The sequence below is a fragment of the Tachysurus vachellii genome, chromosome 8, assembly GCF_030014155.1.
Source record: "Tachysurus vachellii isolate PV-2020 chromosome 8, HZAU_Pvac_v1, whole genome shotgun sequence".
Lineage (NCBI taxonomy): Eukaryota > Metazoa > Chordata > Actinopteri > Siluriformes > Bagridae > Tachysurus > Tachysurus vachellii.
The window spans coordinates 26,963,169-26,980,598 of record NC_083467.1 but is presented as its reverse complement, the minus strand read 5'-3'; the positions used below and the strand labels follow the sequence as shown (position 1 = coordinate 26,980,598).

Here is a 17,430-nt window from a genome sequence, read left to right as displayed (position 1 = left end):
CTGGAGGTGTGAGGCGAACGTGCTAACCACTAAGCCACCGTGACCCCCACCTTTCTGAATTCTATTTCTAAAATGTTATAAACATACAGGTAAAAAAAAACAACAATGCCTTTAACACGTGGCTTTTTAAACATCCTTTTACCTCCAAACTGCTACCGTGACGTAAATGTTTACGTCAGCTCGTAAGTAACGTTCATTAACCTACATGCTGCTGCGCTGTGGTGAGACAAACAGAGACTTTTCGTGGACGTTTGTCGCCACCAAGTGGCCGCGCACATTATTACAGCAAGAAAATTGCTAGACTAAATAGAAATAAAATATCGCTCACTTTTTGAATGAATGAACTGTTCGCGATCATTGTTATATTTCTACAGCAATCCATAACAATTTTAGTTAGTTCCTACACTAATCAAAAATCTTGAAAACGCATGACGGATGGATCAAATTTCCATCTTCTTCTCAGTAACAGGAAATCTGGATCGTTTACAGAATTGGTGCTTGAACACAGAACAAATACAACAACAACAAAGAAAAAAAAACGAAAAAAAAAAAAACGAGTCGGTCGCTTAATCCGGATTTCGACTGTATGATTATGGGCTTGATTTTGTTCCAGAAGAAAACCACACAATTCTTTGATCGTGAGGAGAGATTGAGGGTTTTTATAACAGCACTGGTCATTTAGCACAACCAAAGGCTTGGCTGGCTGATGCACAGTCCAGACAGTGTCAGGATTGGTTTTTATTAAAATCACACGATGATTTCACGTGGTGTTTCACAAAACTGGAACGTGCTAACGAGACGAAAAAGATCTCTTTAGTGCCTCAAGCTCGTTACGAGTCACAAAGACCGATGACCTTTTTTTTAATGCAAATTCTTCATAAAATCATGCAGAACACACGTTATCTCACGGTGTTACCGCATTGAGGTACTGTAAAGGTAAAGGTAAAGGTAAAGTAAGGTAAAGTAAGGTAAGGTAAGGTAAGGTAAGGGTAAAGGTAAGGTAAGGTAAGGGTAAAGGTAAGGTAAGGGTAAAGGTAAAGTAAGGTAAGGTAAGGTAAGGTAAGGTAAGGTAAGGTAAGGGTAAAGGTAAAGTAAGGTAAGGTAAGGTAAGGTAAGGTAAGATAAGGTAAAGTAAGGTAAGGTAAGGTAAGGTAAGGGTAAAGTAAGGTAAGGTAAAGGTAAAGTAAGGTAAAGTAAGGTAAAGGTAAAGGTAAAGGTAAGGTAAGGTAAGGTAAGGTAAGGGTAAAGGTAAGGTAAGGGTAAAGGTAAAGTAAGGTAAGGTAAGGTAAGGTAAGGTAAGGTAAGGTAAGGTAAGGTAAGGTAAGGTAAAGTAAGGTAAGGTAAGGGTAAAGTAAGGTAAGGTAAAGGTAAAGTAAGGTAAAGTAAGGTAAAGGTAAAGGTAAAGGTAAAGGTAAAGTAAGGTAAGGTAAGGTAAGGTAAGGGTAAAGGTAAGGTAAGGTAAGGTAAGGTAAGGTAAGGTAAGGGTAAAGGTAAGGTAAGGTAAGGTAAGGGTAAAGGTAAAGTAAGGTAAGGGTAAAGGTAAAGTAAGGTAAGGTAAGGGTAAAGGTAAAGTAAGGTAAAGGTAAAGTAAGGTAAAGGTAAAGTAAGGTAAGGGTAAAGGTAAAGGTAAAGTAAGGTAAGGGTAAAGGTAAAGGTAAAGTAAGGTAAGGGTAAAGGTAAAGGTAAAGTAAGGTAAGGTAAGGGTAAAGGTAAAGGTAAAGGTAAAGTAAGGTAAAGGTAAAGGTAAGGTAAGGTAAGGTAAGGTAAGGGTAAAGGTAAAGGTAAAGTAAGGTAAAGGTAAAGGTAAGGTAAGGTAAGGGTAAAGTAAGGTAAAGGTAAAGGTAAAGGTAAGGTAAGGTAAGGGTAAAGGTAAAGGTAAAGGTAAAGGTAAGGTAAGGTAAGGTAAAGGTAAGGGTAAAGTAAGGTAAAGTAAGGTAAGGGTAAAGTAAGGTAAAGTAAGGGTAAAGGTAAAGGTAAAGGTAAACTTTTATTGTCCCCAGTAGGGAAATTTGTCTTGGGCCATCACCCATGCTGCAATTATACAGTACACACATTAGACAGTTACAATTCACAAGATATTGAATACATAAAATAGCAACTACGTCCTTCCCCTGTTTAACAGCTTCACCGACGCTGGGATAAAAGTTTTTAAATCTATTTAATCTGCAGAGAGGAACTCTGAACCTCCTGCCAGAAGGCAACAACTCATACTCCATATTCAAAACATGGGAAAAATCCCAGACAATCCTCTCGGCGTGTCTTACAGTGCCATGTTCGTACATAGTTTATAATGGTGTCAATTCTTTCACTCCTATAATTTTCCAAGCGGTATGTATCATTTGTGTCATCTTTGATCTTTGATTACAGACACCGACTAGCTTTCTCTAATCACTCTGGATGGATGTGATCCAAACCTTATTGTGTGTGAACACGACCCTCAGCTCAGGCTTGATGAGGGCGTACGCCATGAGCAGATCCTGCACCTTCTTCAGCTCGTCTTTACACTTCTTACTGTTGGAGTAATACTGCCTCCTGACAGGGAGGTTCTTGAACAGTTTCAGCGCACACACTGTGGTACCTGTGGGAAGATACCAGGATATTTCATTGGTTCTACAGTGGTGTGAAAAAGTGTTGGCACCCTTCCTGATATTTTATTATTTTGCACGTTTGTCACACTTTAATGTTTCAGATCATCAAACAAATTTAAATATTAGACAAAGATAACACGAATAAACACAACATGCAGTTTTTAAATGAAGTTTTTATTATTAAGGGAAAACAAAACCCAAACCTACACGGCCCTGTGTGAAAAAGTATTTGCCCCCCTGTTAAAACATAACATAACTGTGGTTTATCACACCTGAGTACAATGTCTCTAGCCACACCCAGGCCTGATTACTGTCACATCTGTTCACGATCAAGAAATCACTTAAATAAGAGCTGACTGACAAAGTGAAGTAGAGCAAAAGATCCTCAAAAGCTACACATCATGCCGAGATCCAAAGAAATTCAGGAACAAATGAGAAAGAAAGTACTTGAGATCTATCAGTCTGGAAAAGGTTATAAAGCCATTTCTAAAGCTTTGGGACTCCAGCGAACCACAGTGAGAGCCGTTATACACAAATGGTGAAAATATAGAACAGCGGTGAACCTTCCCAGGAGCGGCCGGCCGAGCAAAATTACCCCAAGAGCGCAGCAACGACTCATCCATGATGTCACAAAAGACCCCACAACAACATCCAAAGAACTGCAGGCCTCATTTGCCTCGGTTAAGGTCAGTGTTCATGACTCCACCATAAGAAAGAGACTGGGATAAAATGGCCTGCATGGCAGAGTTCTAAGACGCTGCTGAGCAAAAAGAACATAAAGGCACGTCTCAGATTTACCTGAAAACATCTTGATGATCCACAAGACTTTTGGGAAAATACTGTGTGGACTGACGAGACAAAAGTTAAACTTTTTGGAAGATGTGTGTCCCGTTACATCTGGTGTAAAAGTAACACTGCATTTCAGAAAAAAAAAACATCATATTAACAGTAAAACATGGTGGTGGAAGTGTGATGGTCTGAGGCTGTTTTGCTGCTTCAGGACCTGGCAGACTTGCTGTGATAAATGGAACCATGAATTCAGCTGTCTACCAAAAAATCCTGTAGGACGATGTGCGGCCTTCTGTTCGTGACCTCAAGCTGAAGTGAACTTGGGTTCTGCAGCAGGACAATGATCCAAAACACACCAGCAAGTCCACCTCTGAATGGCTGAAGAAAAACAACATGAAGGCTTTGGAGCGGCCGAGTCAAAGTCCTGACCTGAATCCTATTGAGATGCTGTGGCATGACCTTAAAAAGAAGGTTCATGCTCGAAAACCCTCCAATGTGACTGAATTACAACAATTCTATAAAGGCCAGTGGACCAAAATTCCTCCACAGCCTCAGCTGTAACAGACTCATTGCAAGTTTTCACAAACGCCTGACTGCAGTTCTTGCTGTTAACGCTGGACCAACCGGTTATTAGGTTTAGGGGCAAACACTTTTCTCACACAGGGCCATGTAGGTTTGGATTTTGTTTTCCTTTAATAATAAAAACCTTCATTTAAAAACTGCATGTTGTGTTTACTCGTTTATTATCTTTAAATAATAATTTAATTTATTTGAAGATCTGAAACATTAAAGTGTGACAAACGTGCAAAAAAAATAAAAAAAATCAGGAAGGGGGCCAACACTTTTTCACACCACTGTATATGTTATTTCTTTAATATTTAAATTTCCTAAACGTTTACCTTGCCCGAGGTGCGAGGGCCGCTGCGAGACCACACACCCCTTGAAGTCAAGCGTATACTGAGTGCTGACGTCATCGTCGGCTGTTTTGGTGGTGATAACGACCTGGAGGTTAAAAAAATCTATATAACATTGATTTTTATTGACGGTTATATAATAAAAAAAACACAGATGAACCATCTGTATGTAATGAACACAATTTTACACAAATATCAGGTTTTTTAATTAGATTTCTGGTTTCATGTTCTTATGAGGTTTCCTGTCTTTTTATTTTATTCATTTATACAAATTTAATAAGTGTGGATTGATTTAAGGTCTAAATTCCAAACAATCTTTTTGACAGATGATTATTAAGGACACGATCATCCTTGAGGGTTATAAAAGGGTTCAAACGACACGTCTGTCACCTCGGAAACGGCGCATATGGACCCGAGAGCTTCTCCTCTAAAGCCGTACGTGTGAAGACGTTCCAGATCTTCGTGACATGAGATTTTAGAAGTGTAATGTTTCACCGCCATCACAGGAGCATCAGCAGGTTTGATTCCAGAGCCGTTGTCCCGCACCTCGATACGATCCAAACCGTGATTCTCCTAGATTTAAAACACAGCTGTTTCACTGAGTACTGCACTTAAATGTGGGGTCTCCGTTGTTTGAGAAACGCTTCAGAAAACTGAGTTGGGCCAGCAAAGAAAACAAAAACAAAACTAACGTGTAGCCAATGAGCAGAAAGGGGCGTGTCTTGTCCATATGGGCGGAGAGAGTGTTCAGTGCGCATGTGTGACATTAGCAGAAAGCGGTTTTAACATTGACATGGAGGATAAAAACAAAGAAAGAAAGAGAAGAAAGACTTACGATAAGGTAAGAAGTAGGACGGGTTAATATAGGATCAGCTTTCCAGCGCTGGAGAGAACTGAAGGAGCAGGAAGTTGGTCACATATTCACAGATTGGAGTTTCCTGAGTCAATAACTCCTGAGCTAAACACTGTTACTACACAAATAACACCTCTTTTCTATCGTAGTAATGTAGAGACGCAGCTACAACCGTGTTTTGTGCAGTAACAGTGTTTAGCTCAGGAGTTATTGACTCAGGAAACTCCAATCTGTGAATATGTGACCGACTTTACTTAAGACGCCGAGGCGCTTTTTTCCTTCTCGATAGGTGAGTAACGTTGGTTTTGCTTTGTTACACAGAACTAATATGTATGTATGTATGTGTGGGCGGAGCTATACAGGGGTGGGACCAATTTGAGTTAGGGGCGTGTTTGTTTTGGTGTTTTCAAATGTCGACGTTGGCTTTCAAACAACGGAGACCCCACCTTTAATTAAAGCCTGTTTTCAGTACTTAAACTATGACTAATGCTTTATGTTTTCTAAATTATAATTCGATATAAGAAACATTCTAAAATTATAACGAAGTATCTCAAAATACTTAGGACAATTTTAAAATGAAAAGATTTGTAACTTTTATTCTGTTCAATCACAAGTCCTGTAAAGAAAATAAATTTAAATCCTAATAAAAACCTGAAAATCAATATTAAGTGGTGTGAACAAAAGACTACAAAAAAAAGGAAAGAATGAGGAAAGGGCAATAAAATGAAGACAAAAAGAAGCAGACGTTTGCTGATCTAATCTACTGCACCATCATTTGGTTTTTATGAGCACGTTTTTGCTCGGAGGTTTTCTACATATTCATGAATTTACCAATTTTATTTCCACGCTTGTGGATCCGGCATCCAGCGAGTTCTCGATCAGCTCCTTAACGACGCTTACGACAGACGTGATCGCCTGAGAGCTGGACAGCAGGCGCACGGTGTCGGGAGGAAGAGCCTTCATACCTCATTCGGCTGAGGAGGAGGAGGAGAGGAGATCATTCCGTTAGAGTCCTGACACAAATCATCTTGTTTAAATCTGCTGCATTTTTTAGAGGTTTGTTTTAAAATCAGTTTAAAATAAACCGGCAGTGTGAACACGACACGTGAAAAGGTTAATCGAGCGCTTCCTGAAATGAATAGAACCGAACATCACAAAAACCTCTCGGCTTTGCTTTCCGTTTATCCGTCCGGTACAACTGGGTGCATTACAATGTGAAGACATGAAAGATTTCATAATCACACAATCGTCTGCGATGCAAACGCATTTCTGTAGCTGATTCCTACAAGGGAATCAGCTACAGCGTTTTCTGTGATCAGATAGCTATCCGATGGTAAAAAGACCAGGTCTAAATGCCCTCCGAAACGTTTTGGAGACGGATATAAATCCGATGGTACAAACCCCTTCAGGAGGTGGTCTGGGACGCATTTCAGATGAAACTGGCCAGGTGTAAATGAATGTGGTTGTTCAAGCCACATACGTCAGCGCTATACTCCTCCCAAACGGAAGTAAGTCACTCGCAGGTGATCTTTCACCCAGGTGTCTCGTCGGGTCTTAAAATGCGCTGCTGCCACCAGCGAAAACACAGCAAACAGTAAACGCTGTTTTTTGTAACATAAACGTCGTAACGAGTTTTTTCGTCTTCTTTTTGATTGCGTTCTGAAAACCGCAAACACCAAAGTGTGTTCCGTTTCAATTACCCCAGAAATGAGGTAAAATATATTAGCATTTTGGGCGGGAGTAGAAAGATCAGATCGATATCCGATTCGCCGAGACGCATTTATGTGGCCTAATGTAAATGGAACAGTTTTAACAAATCAGATAGCTATCGGATCAGAGACAACACATGAAGTGACCAGGTGTAAAAAGAGCCAGAGTGTGTAACTTGCAGCCAATCTGAACTCCACGCATATAATGAGTCCTGGAGATGCAACTGCTTTGACCAGCTTAGATTACAGATTTAAAAAAAGGTTGATCAGTTTAATCAGATTCACGTATCGAACCTTAGGCCTTCGATTCATAACCATACCACAAAATCTGCTCTGAAACTCTTCAATATGATTATTTGATTTGAATACTCGTATGTCAATTATAATTGAGCATCTCAGAGTACTGGGAAAAATTCAAACATTATAAATTTGTAGCTCAGAATACTGACAGAAATTCTAAAATAGATTTTTTCATTTTATTTTCAGATTTTTATGACATATAAGTGATACGTTGTACTTTTAAAAGTATACCATTAACTAGAAAAATCACTTTGTTAGCCTAGGCATTTATTAACATTTAAAACATATTGTATTTATACACACTGGTGGTATAACAGCCCTTTGTCTATAATAATCGTCTGTGTTTATTGGTTCATCGTGATCGCTGTCTGTTAAATCGATGTATTGATGTAAATGCTCTCACCTCAACCTGAATAAAGGCTAATAAAATTATTTTAGTAGTATTAATAGTTATTAAATAATCATCATCTTCATTATCATCCTCATCATCAATGGACAGGATAATATAATGATGATGATGATGATGATGATGATGATGATGATGATGATGATGATGGATTACGTAATTATTCCAGAAATCAAGTTTATATGCACCGAACACAATAATCTGCATCTCTGGTTACCCCAAGGTTCAGAACCTGTGAGTTAGAGAGTAAACCCCAGTCAGTCTTCATACATAGTGTTTGCTCTTCATCCTCAGGTCTGTGTCAGTCTCAGTCTTTAAACACAGACATAAATTATTGAGGTGTTTCATCTCATAAGTGTTTTAAAACCAGGCTGATCCAGCTGCTGATCTGTTGTGGTGTAGTGCCACTGATCTAGACATGGTATAGAAATCACAGCACCCAATAGACTACAGTCTCATTAGTCTGCATTAATACAGTATCTATAGACAGTGATCTACACAGTGCATTAATACAGTTTCTATAGACAGGGATCTACACAGTGCATTAATACAGTATCTATAGACAGTGATCTACACAGTGCATTAATACAGTATCTATAGACAGTGATCTACACAGTGCATTAATACAGTATCTATAGACAGTGATCTACACAGTGCATTAATACAGTATCTATAGACTACAGTCTCAGTGCGTTCACAGGCATTAATACAGACACTACAGTCAGTAACATTCAAAGGGCATTAATACAGTATCTATAGACTACAGTCAGTGACCTACACAGTGCATTAATACAGACACTACAGTCAGTGACCTACACAGTGCATTAATACAGACACTACAGTCAGTGACCTACACAGTGCATTAATACAGACACTACAGTCAGTGACCTACACAGTGCATTAATACAGTATCTATAGACTACAGTCAGTGACCTACACAGTGCATTATTACAGTAACTACAGTCAGTGACCTACACAGTGCATTAATACAGACACTACAGTCAGTGACCTACACAGTGCATTAATACAGTATCTATAGACTACAGTCAGTGACCTACACAGTGCATTAATACAGTATCTATAGACTACAGTCAGTGACCTACACAGTGCATTAATACAGACACTACAGTCAGTGACCTACACAGTGCATTAATACAGTAACTACAGTCAGTGATCTACACAGTGCATTAATACAGACACTACAGTCAGTGACCTACACAGTGCATTAATACAGTATCTATAGACTACAGTCAGTGACCTACACAGTGCATTAATACAGTATCTATAGACAGGGATCTACACAGTGCATTAATACAGTATCTATAGACTACAGTCAGTGATCTACACAGTGCATTAATACAGTATCTATAGACTACAGTCAGTGACCTTCACAGTGCATTATTACAGTAACTACAGTCAGTGATCTACACAGTGCATTAATACAGTATCTATAGACTACAGTCAGTGACCTACACAGTGCATTATTACAGTAACTACAGTCAGTGACCTACACAGTGCATTAATACAGACACTACAGTCAGTAACATTCAAAGGGCATTAATACAGTATCTATAGACTACAGTCAGTGACCTACACAGTGCATTAATACAGTATCTATAGACTACAGTCAGTGACCTACACAGTGCATTAATACAGTATCTATAGACTACAGTCAGTGACCTACACAGTGCATTAATACAGTATCTATAGACTACAGTCAGTGACCTACACAGTGCATTAATACAGACACTACAGTCAGTGACCTACACAGTGCATTAATACAGACACTACAGTCAGTGACCTACACAGTGCATTAATACAGACACTACAGTCAGTGACCTACACAGTGCATTAATACAGACACTACAGTCAGTGACCTACACAGTGCATTAATACAGACACTACAGTCAGTGACCTACACAGTGCATTAATACAGACACTACAGTCAGTGACCTACACAGTGCATTAATACAGACACTACAGTCAGTGACCTACACAGTGCATTATTACAGTAACTACAGTCAGTGACCTACACAGTGCATTAATACAGACACTACAGTCAGTGACCTACACAGTGCATTAATACAGACACTACAGTCAGTGACCTACACAGTGCATTAATACAGACACTACAGTCAGTGACCTACACAGTGCATTAATACAGACACTACAGTCAGTGACCTACACAGTGCATTAATACAGACACTACAGTCAGTGACCTACACAGTGCATTATTACAGTAACTACAGTCAGTGACCTACACAGTGCATTAATACAGACACTACAGTCAGTGACCTACACAGTGCATTAATACAGACACTACAGTCAGTGACCTACACAGTGCATTAATACAGACACTACAGTCAGTGACCTACACAGTGCATTAATACAGACACTACAGTCAGTGACCTACACAGTGCATTAATACAGACACTACAGTCAGTGACCTACACAGTGCATTAATACAGACACTACAGTCAGTGATCTACACAGTGCATTAATACAGTATCTATAGACTACAGTCAGTGACCTACACAGTGCATTATTACAGTAACTACAGTCAGTGACCTACACAGTGCATTAATACAGACACTACAGTCAGTGACCTACACAGTGCATTAATACAGACACTACAGTCAGTGACCTACACAGTGCATTAATACAGACACTACAGTCAGTGACCTACACAGTGCATTAATACAGACACTACAGTCAGTGACCTACACAGTGCATTAATACAGACACTACAGTCAGTGACCTACACAGTGCATTAATACAGTGATGGAGGTAAACAACAGTGTGCGCGTGCAATACATTTATCATCCCAATCAACAGAACAAAACGCAGTCATTTATTCTATAATTACACTTTATTTTAATCGTTAAATTACTCACAGTTCCCCGAGGATGAAATCCTGGATTATATTTTATACAGCAATAACGAGGACAAACCACTACACGGAAGTAAAGCACCAAAATTATCACAATTAAGCGCCTTTTTTTTTTTTTACATCATCTTCTGGTTCTTAGCTTCGATTGGCTGCGCTGGTGTTCAATCATCTTTAGCAGGTGGATAGACCAATCACAGCGCAGGATTAAAGGTGTAGCGTTGTTTCTACGTCCAAGAATTGAACGTAAAAATTAAAATAGCGATATATTTATGATTTACACGCTCAAAATATACAACATGTTAAGTATTTTGCAGGTATTTGGGAACTTCGTTGCCCGAGTGATCTTTGTGCTGAGTTGTGATTGGAGGATACACTTGTAGGGGGCGGGTCCACGCCTGAAGCTATTTCCCAGTGCTACCCTAGGCTCAGACAGGACGGAGCAACAGGGGTAGGGGCGACCACATCTGGGGTTTTTTTCGGAGTAAGGTACGGTTTTTTGTTATATATATACTTAATCATTTGCAGAATTACGTTGTTTTGCACCCGCGTTAACGTCGGCGTTGATTTACATCTGCAGCTGTAAGCAATTCAACTGGTGTGTGTTGGATTAGTGTCTATAAGTCTCAGTGGGCTGTGTCCTAATCCGCGTTCTCGCGCACTACATAGTGAGTGAACAGTCAGAACAGCCTATTGGATTGAGACACAGCCGGTCTAACGGTGTTTGTTGTTGTTTTTTTTCTCCTTCACTTTAAAGGCTGTGGATTTATTTTATTTATTATTACTATTACTTACTTATTAAAGCTTGTATAAATATAGAAAAACGAACCCAAACTAATATATAAATCACGTAAAAGTGTTTATCGTTAGTGCTAACTACGGATTAGCACGCAAGCTAACACTAAGCTAAGCTAAAGCTAGCAGTAAAGTAGCGTCTGCGTTTACATGCTTTGCGATGTTCTGGTTAAAAAATACACGTCACTCGAGAAAAGTGTTGGTTTAATATAAAATCACTGATGTTCATGAACCGTTTTAAATGAATTAATTCGTTTATTAGTTAATATTAATATAGGGTCTCTAATAAGGTTTGTGTGCGCGAGCGCTTTGTGAGTTAATTTTGTCAACGTTTAATTAAGATTTTTTTTTATTATTATTATTTTTTTTAAGAGATTAAAATCAGATAAAGCATCATGATGCAACATTATCTTAATTTTATCCGTTTGCTATTTTATCTATTTAAATAAGCCAGTCTAGATTTTATTATATTATATTAATATTCTATATTATATTATATTTATTAAATTAATATTTATTAATAATATTATTAAAAATAATAATTATTTTTTCAGTTTAAGTCTCCTTTTGTGTGTCTCGTACTTTTACAGCTAGAAAATAAATGTTGTTTTATTGTTTATTTATCAACACCAACAAACCAGAAATGTTAAGTATAAACTTGTGTAATTTTTTTATTTTTAATTTTTTTTTGCATAATTTCTTTACAATCTGTTGTGTCGTGAGTGTGAGAGAAGGAAGAGCAGATGTGTGAAACGTGGCATCTGCTCAGATCTGACTGTGTAAATCTTATCAGCTGTGTTGTGGTTGTGTAAGAGGTGCGGTGATGAGCAGACAGATACAGATGGTTTGTGAACTTTGCATCTAAAAACTGACAAACAAGCCAGCCGAAGTGGGTCATGTAGACCAGAGAGGACAATCACGTGCGTTCCACTGCTGGAACGGTAAAGTTGTGTTGAATTAAAACAAAAAGAAACCTGCTCGTAATGTCGTCACGTTGCACAGAAATTTGCATCTTTGTTAATTCTGTATGATCGCTGCCTGTTGAATGACACGAAGAAGGAAGAAAAGTTTTTACTTGGAATAAAATAGATTTGTCCGAATAGTTTAGAAGTCAGGTGCTGATGCTGGTTTATATAAATGCTTGGTTTGGTCACGTGTTCAGAGATGCAGGTTATGTGTGTGTTTGTTTCGTAATTTTGAGAGCAAAAAGTTGTTTTCTTTGTCTTTGGCCTTCTGCGTTTTAACATCAGGGTTGTTCTGACCTGGAGACGCATCGATCCTGTCTGTTAATTCTATATCTTATGGGATTATGGGAAAAATCTTCTGCTTGTCTGTTTTAATTAAGATGTACATGCTAGAAAATGTACACACACTCTTCATGAATAATTTCTGTACATTCGTGCTGGGCCAGTCGACAAAAATATCACGTCACGATACACGATACGCATCACAATAAATAATTTAGGTAACAAACTGACAGCAAAACGAAAGTGCTGCATCAGAACTGAAAATTTATCACGCGCGTTTTGAGAGAATTTTCCGTACCGATTTTTTTTCTCCCATGAAATAAAAGGTCATGGTGTCATTTTTTTTCTTCCTTAAATTATGTGTACCACTTACATTATCATCTCATAAATGAATAAATAAACAAATACAAAAGAATTCAGACAATTTGCCTGAATTCTTTTTTTGTTGTCACGATCTTGGACATTTTTAGATTTAAACTCAGTTTTCTGCTCACCTTCTACTTCTGCATGAGAGAATTGCTTTCCTTTCTTTAAGGAAAAAAAATCTTGTAAAAATAACTATAAAATAATAGTTTTCCATCATCACAATTATTATTATTGATCTGCACAATATTAAAACAAAAGATAATACACAAAAGATAATACACAATATTATTATCATTATTATTATTATTATTTATTATTTTTTTATTATATATTTAGAAAAGGACATGGTGTAATTGTTTTACAAATAAATTGTTGCATACGCACCTAATAAATATTTTACGTAATATTTTATTTAAGGAAAAAAAATCTTTTCCTTCATGGTCATTATATGAAAGTGTGGTTTAAAAAAATAAAATCAGCATCCAATAAAATACGTTTGTTTTAATCTGTAGTTTTGTAGATGATTATTATTATTTTTTTCCCCTTTTTTAACCCTCACAATACCAACAATTGTATCCTGACATCATTCATCACGATATTGCTGTTATATCGTCGTATCGCTCAGCTCGACCGTACGTAACGTATTTTCCCTAGACGAGGAAGGAAAGGAAAAAAAAAAAGTTGTAATTTTTTTCCTTTTTGCTTAATTTTTTTTTTTTACCCATGATTCCATTTTTTTATTTTAATTCTGACTCTATTTTTCTCATTTGTAATTCTTTTTTATTTTTTATTTATTTTACTCTTCGTGACCCAGACAATCTGAGCGCATTTCACTATGTTGGATAATGTTAGAGTTAGTATTTAAAAACACATCTGTAGATTCTTTTTATTTTGGATTATTTTTATTTATTTATTTTTTTAAACTAGAGAAGTCTGTGTTCTCTCGCACTGATCTTCATCGCCAGAACGATTAGAAATGTTTGTCTACAGAAACTTCGATTTAATGAAGGAAGCATCGGTCACATGTCGCGTAACATCCGCAGAACAAGTTCCCGGTCCGTTGTAGAAGCTATAAACTGTCTTTCCCTCATTAGCCTTTCTTTGTTTGCTCTCTCTCTTGACGATAAACTAAAAGATTTAAAAATTGATTTGAAGAAGCGTAATCTCGAGCTTCATCTGGAGTCTCCTTTGAGAAAATATTTAAAAATATTATTTAAACGTCTCCTTAAACAGAAAAGTGTTTATCGGATGTAGATTATGAGGGTTGTCTGCGGAAACGGTTTCGAGCTGTCGCTATAGAAACAATAGCATGTTAATATAAACCTGCGGCGTTGTGATTGGAGAACTAATCAACACCTTTTGACCAATCAGAGTGCAGAATTCTACACAATCTGGTGTACATGCTCTTGTTTTTAGACGTCGTGCTAATAACCTGGTCGTGATGTTCCTCAGGAGGTCAGGATGAATGTTGGTGTAGCCCACAGCGAGGGAAACCCAAACACTCGAGTCATGAACAGTCGGGGGATCTGGCTGACGTACGCGCTCGGCGTCGGAATGCTCCACATCGTGCTCTTAAGCATTCCTTTCTTCAGCGTTCCGGTCGTGTGGACTCTCACAAACGTTATTCACAACTTGGTAAGTTCTCCATGATTTGCAGCATTTTGTCTCTGAACAGTCGGTGCATGCTCGTGGGATGTGGTAGCCTAGTGGTTAAGGTGTTGGCCTACCAATCAGAAGGTTGTGAGTTCGATTCCTACGTCCACCAAGCTGTAAGTCGCTCTGGATAAGGGCATCTGCTAAATGCTGTAAATGTAATGCTGCATGATTACTGACTCCCACACAGACAGAGAGGCGAGACGTCGACGTGACGCAGGCAGCCAAGTTTCCTGCCATATTTAGCTCCATATAACAATCCTGTTTTGTTAAAAAGCAGTTTGTAAGCTCTTTGTGAGTTCCTGTCGAGGCAAAGGGGGCGGAGCTAAGCCAAGAGCCATGATGTAAGGGGAAAAAATAAATAAATGGAGACCCAGTGCATGATTTTTTTTATTTTTTTTAATTTATTATTATTAATTTTTTTAATAAACTTTTTTTTAAACCCATTGCATGTCGATTAACAACTGGAGGCCTTTGTTCCCGATGTGCTCCTAGCCTTGTATATCAGTGTTTAATAGATTTGTGTCAGTTAATTTGCTGGATTTCAAAGACTAGCTGTAAATCTCTTTTACTCAAGAAATACGTATGAGGGATTTTTTTTTAATGTCTCACTAAAGAAAATCCTGGAGTTCTCATCTCATTGCTTAGGACCCCTTAATATCTGTTTTTGTTGACAGTTAATTGCTTTATTTCTATTGCTTTAATACTACAAGAACCTCTAAAATATCTCTTTACTCTTCCTTCATCCTGGCAGGAAATTATTCAATTAAAAGAACCATAAAGAAACAATAAGTTTGCTTTGCAGGTCTAAATGCCCTCTGAAACGTTTTGGAGACGGATATAAATCCGACGGTACAAACCCCTTCAGGAGGTGGTCTGGGACGCGTTTCAGATGAAACTGGACAGGTGTAAATGAATGTGGTTGTTCAAGCCACATACGTCAGCACTAAACTCCTCCCAAACAGAACTACGTCACTCAGGTGATCTTTCACCCAGGTGTCTTGTCGGGTCTTAAAATGCGCTGCTGCTGCCAGCGAAAATGCAGCAAACAGTAAACGCTGTTTTTTGTAGCATAAACGTTGTAATGAGTTTTTTCGTCTTCTTTTTGATTACACTCTGAAAACCACAAACACCAAAGTGTGTTCCGTTTCAATTACCCCAGAAATGAGGTAAAATATATTAGCATTTTGGGCGGGAGTAGAAAGATCGGATCGATATCCGATTCGCCGAGACGCATTTATGTGGTCTAATGTAAATGGAACAGTTTTAACAAATCAGATAGCTATCGGATCAGAGACAACACACGAAGTGACCAGGTGTAAAAAGGCCCTACATGTCGGCAAAGTCTCCTTCGTTCCTTTCGGTTGAAGACGTGCTCTCTGACAGTTTGCTGTGATCTCTTTTAGGGAATGTACGTGTTCATGCATGCGGTAAAAGGGACACCGTTCGAGACTCCGGACCAGGGCAAAGCCAGACTCCTCACACACTGGGAACAGCTGGATTACGGCGTGCAGTTCACATCATCCAGAAAGTTCTTCACAATCTCACCCATCATTTTGTACGTATTTGTGTCCTCTCTTTTTTTCCCCTCTCTCCCAAAACACAGTTTAAAATGAGTTGTATTTTCCCTCAGTTTTTTTTTATCTTAAGTGATACCTAATGCTCAGGAAAACCAGGGCACAAAAAGATAACCACAAACATCTCAAACATTTCATCTCCTTCAGATATTTCCTGACAAGTTTCTACACCAAGTACGACACGGCTCATTTCGTGATAAACACCGCGTCCCTGCTGAGCGTCCTCATCCCCAAACTACCACAGCTCCACGGAGTCAGACTCTTCGGAATCAACAAGTATTAATCATCCAGGGGGAACCACACCGAGGAAACGCCTCTCTGTCTCTCTCTCTCTCTCTCTCTCTCTCTCTCTCTCTCTCTCTGTCTCTCTCCCTGTCTCTCTCTCTCTCTCTGCCCCGTGTCACCCGTCAGGACGCCGGAGACAGTTTTTGTACAGAGTGTAATTACGTGTAGTCTGTCTTTGCCCAGCTGCACCTCGGGACGTAAACGACGACGCCTCAAGCACTAAATTAAATAAGTAAATATTTAATTTCCTTTCTTTCGACTCCCTCATGGATCTGGGCTGGCCTGGGTTTCACAGCTGAGGTGGTGTTGGATTTGTTTTGTTTAGTTTTGTTTGTGTTTGTAGGTCTGCACTAATTTAAGGCTTTTGTTTGATTTCTAAAGGTTTTTAAAAACAAATGATTCTTTATAAGAGTCCTGTCGTCTTTTCAGCGTGTCGGTATTTACAAAGAAGAAAGAGAGAGAGAAAAAAAAATAAAGACTTGCATGATTTTTTGTTTGTTTGTTTGTTTGTTTGTTTGTTTTGGGGGGGGGTGTTTGTTAGATGAAGTATTTTGATAGGTCCTGCATCAGGTTTATGCGAATAAGGAAAGCTGCATTAACAAGGTTTTAATGTTTACTGATCCGAGTCTGATGATGTTTATGTACTCGTTCCAGTCCATGTGCTCGTTTATTAAGACGTAACTGTGAATCTCTCGATGAGCAGAGATCTGTTTCAGCAGCTCTGTTATTCATGGTATTAACTGGAGCTCAAACAAACCCTGTGTCTAATAAAGGCTTATTTGTGCTCTCTGACTGTGTGTGTGTGTGTGTGTGTGTCTCTCCCTCTCTCTGTCTCTCTCTCCCTCTCTCTGACTGTGTGTGTGTGTGTGTGTGTCTCTCCCTCTCTCTGTCTCTCTCTCCCTCTCTCTGACTGTGTGTGTGTGTCTCTCTCCCACTCTCTGACTGTCTCTCTCTCTCTCCATCTCTCTGTCTGACTGTGTGTGTCTTTCTCTCTCTCTCTCTGACTGTCTCTCTCTCTCCATCTCTCCCTCTCTCTGTCTGACTGTCTCTCTCTCCCTCTC

At 38.7% G+C, this 17,430-nt stretch overlaps 2 protein-coding genes across 4 annotated transcripts in view; one reads left to right on the top strand and one right to left on the bottom strand.

Annotated features, from left to right (window-relative positions):
* pms1 (PMS1 homolog 1, mismatch repair system component) overlaps window positions 1–10,565 on the bottom strand; it is a 38,097-nt gene extending 27,532 nt beyond the window's left edge. Inside the window, exons 1-5 of the mRNA XM_060877103.1 lie at window positions 10,454–10,565; window positions 5,976–6,118; window positions 4,682–4,864; window positions 4,277–4,379; window positions 2,415–2,578 (exon numbers count right to left, since the gene is read on the bottom strand). Of these exons, the coding sequence (XP_060733086.1) occupies window positions 2,415–2,578; window positions 4,277–4,379; window positions 4,682–4,864; window positions 5,976–6,107 (582 nt within the window). The 5' untranslated portion in view covers window positions 6,108–6,118; window positions 10,454–10,565. The remainder of the gene's footprint in view (window positions 1–2,414; window positions 2,579–4,276; window positions 4,380–4,681; window positions 4,865–5,975; window positions 6,119–10,453) is intronic.
* Window positions 10,566–10,804: 239 nt separating this feature from the next.
* On the top strand, window positions 10,805–17,161 carry ormdl1 (ORMDL sphingolipid biosynthesis regulator 1). Of its 3 annotated transcripts, none has more exons than XM_060877099.1 (4): window positions 10,805–10,935; window positions 14,307–14,489; window positions 15,914–16,065; window positions 16,232–17,161. In XM_060877099.1, exons 2-4 carry the CDS (start codon window positions 14,316–14,318, stop codon window positions 16,365–16,367), a joined length of 462 nt encoding a protein of 153 aa, XP_060733082.1. In that variant the 5' UTR covers window positions 10,805–10,935; window positions 14,307–14,315; the 3' UTR covers window positions 16,368–17,161. The 3 variants fall into 3 exon arrangements, with proteins under 3 accessions (XP_060733082.1, XP_060733083.1, XP_060733085.1); XM_060877100.1 differs by having other exon boundaries at window positions 10,880–10,935; window positions 14,271–14,489; XM_060877102.1 differs by having other exon boundaries at window positions 10,908–10,930.
* The last annotated feature ends 269 nt before the right edge of the window (window positions 17,162–17,430 follow it).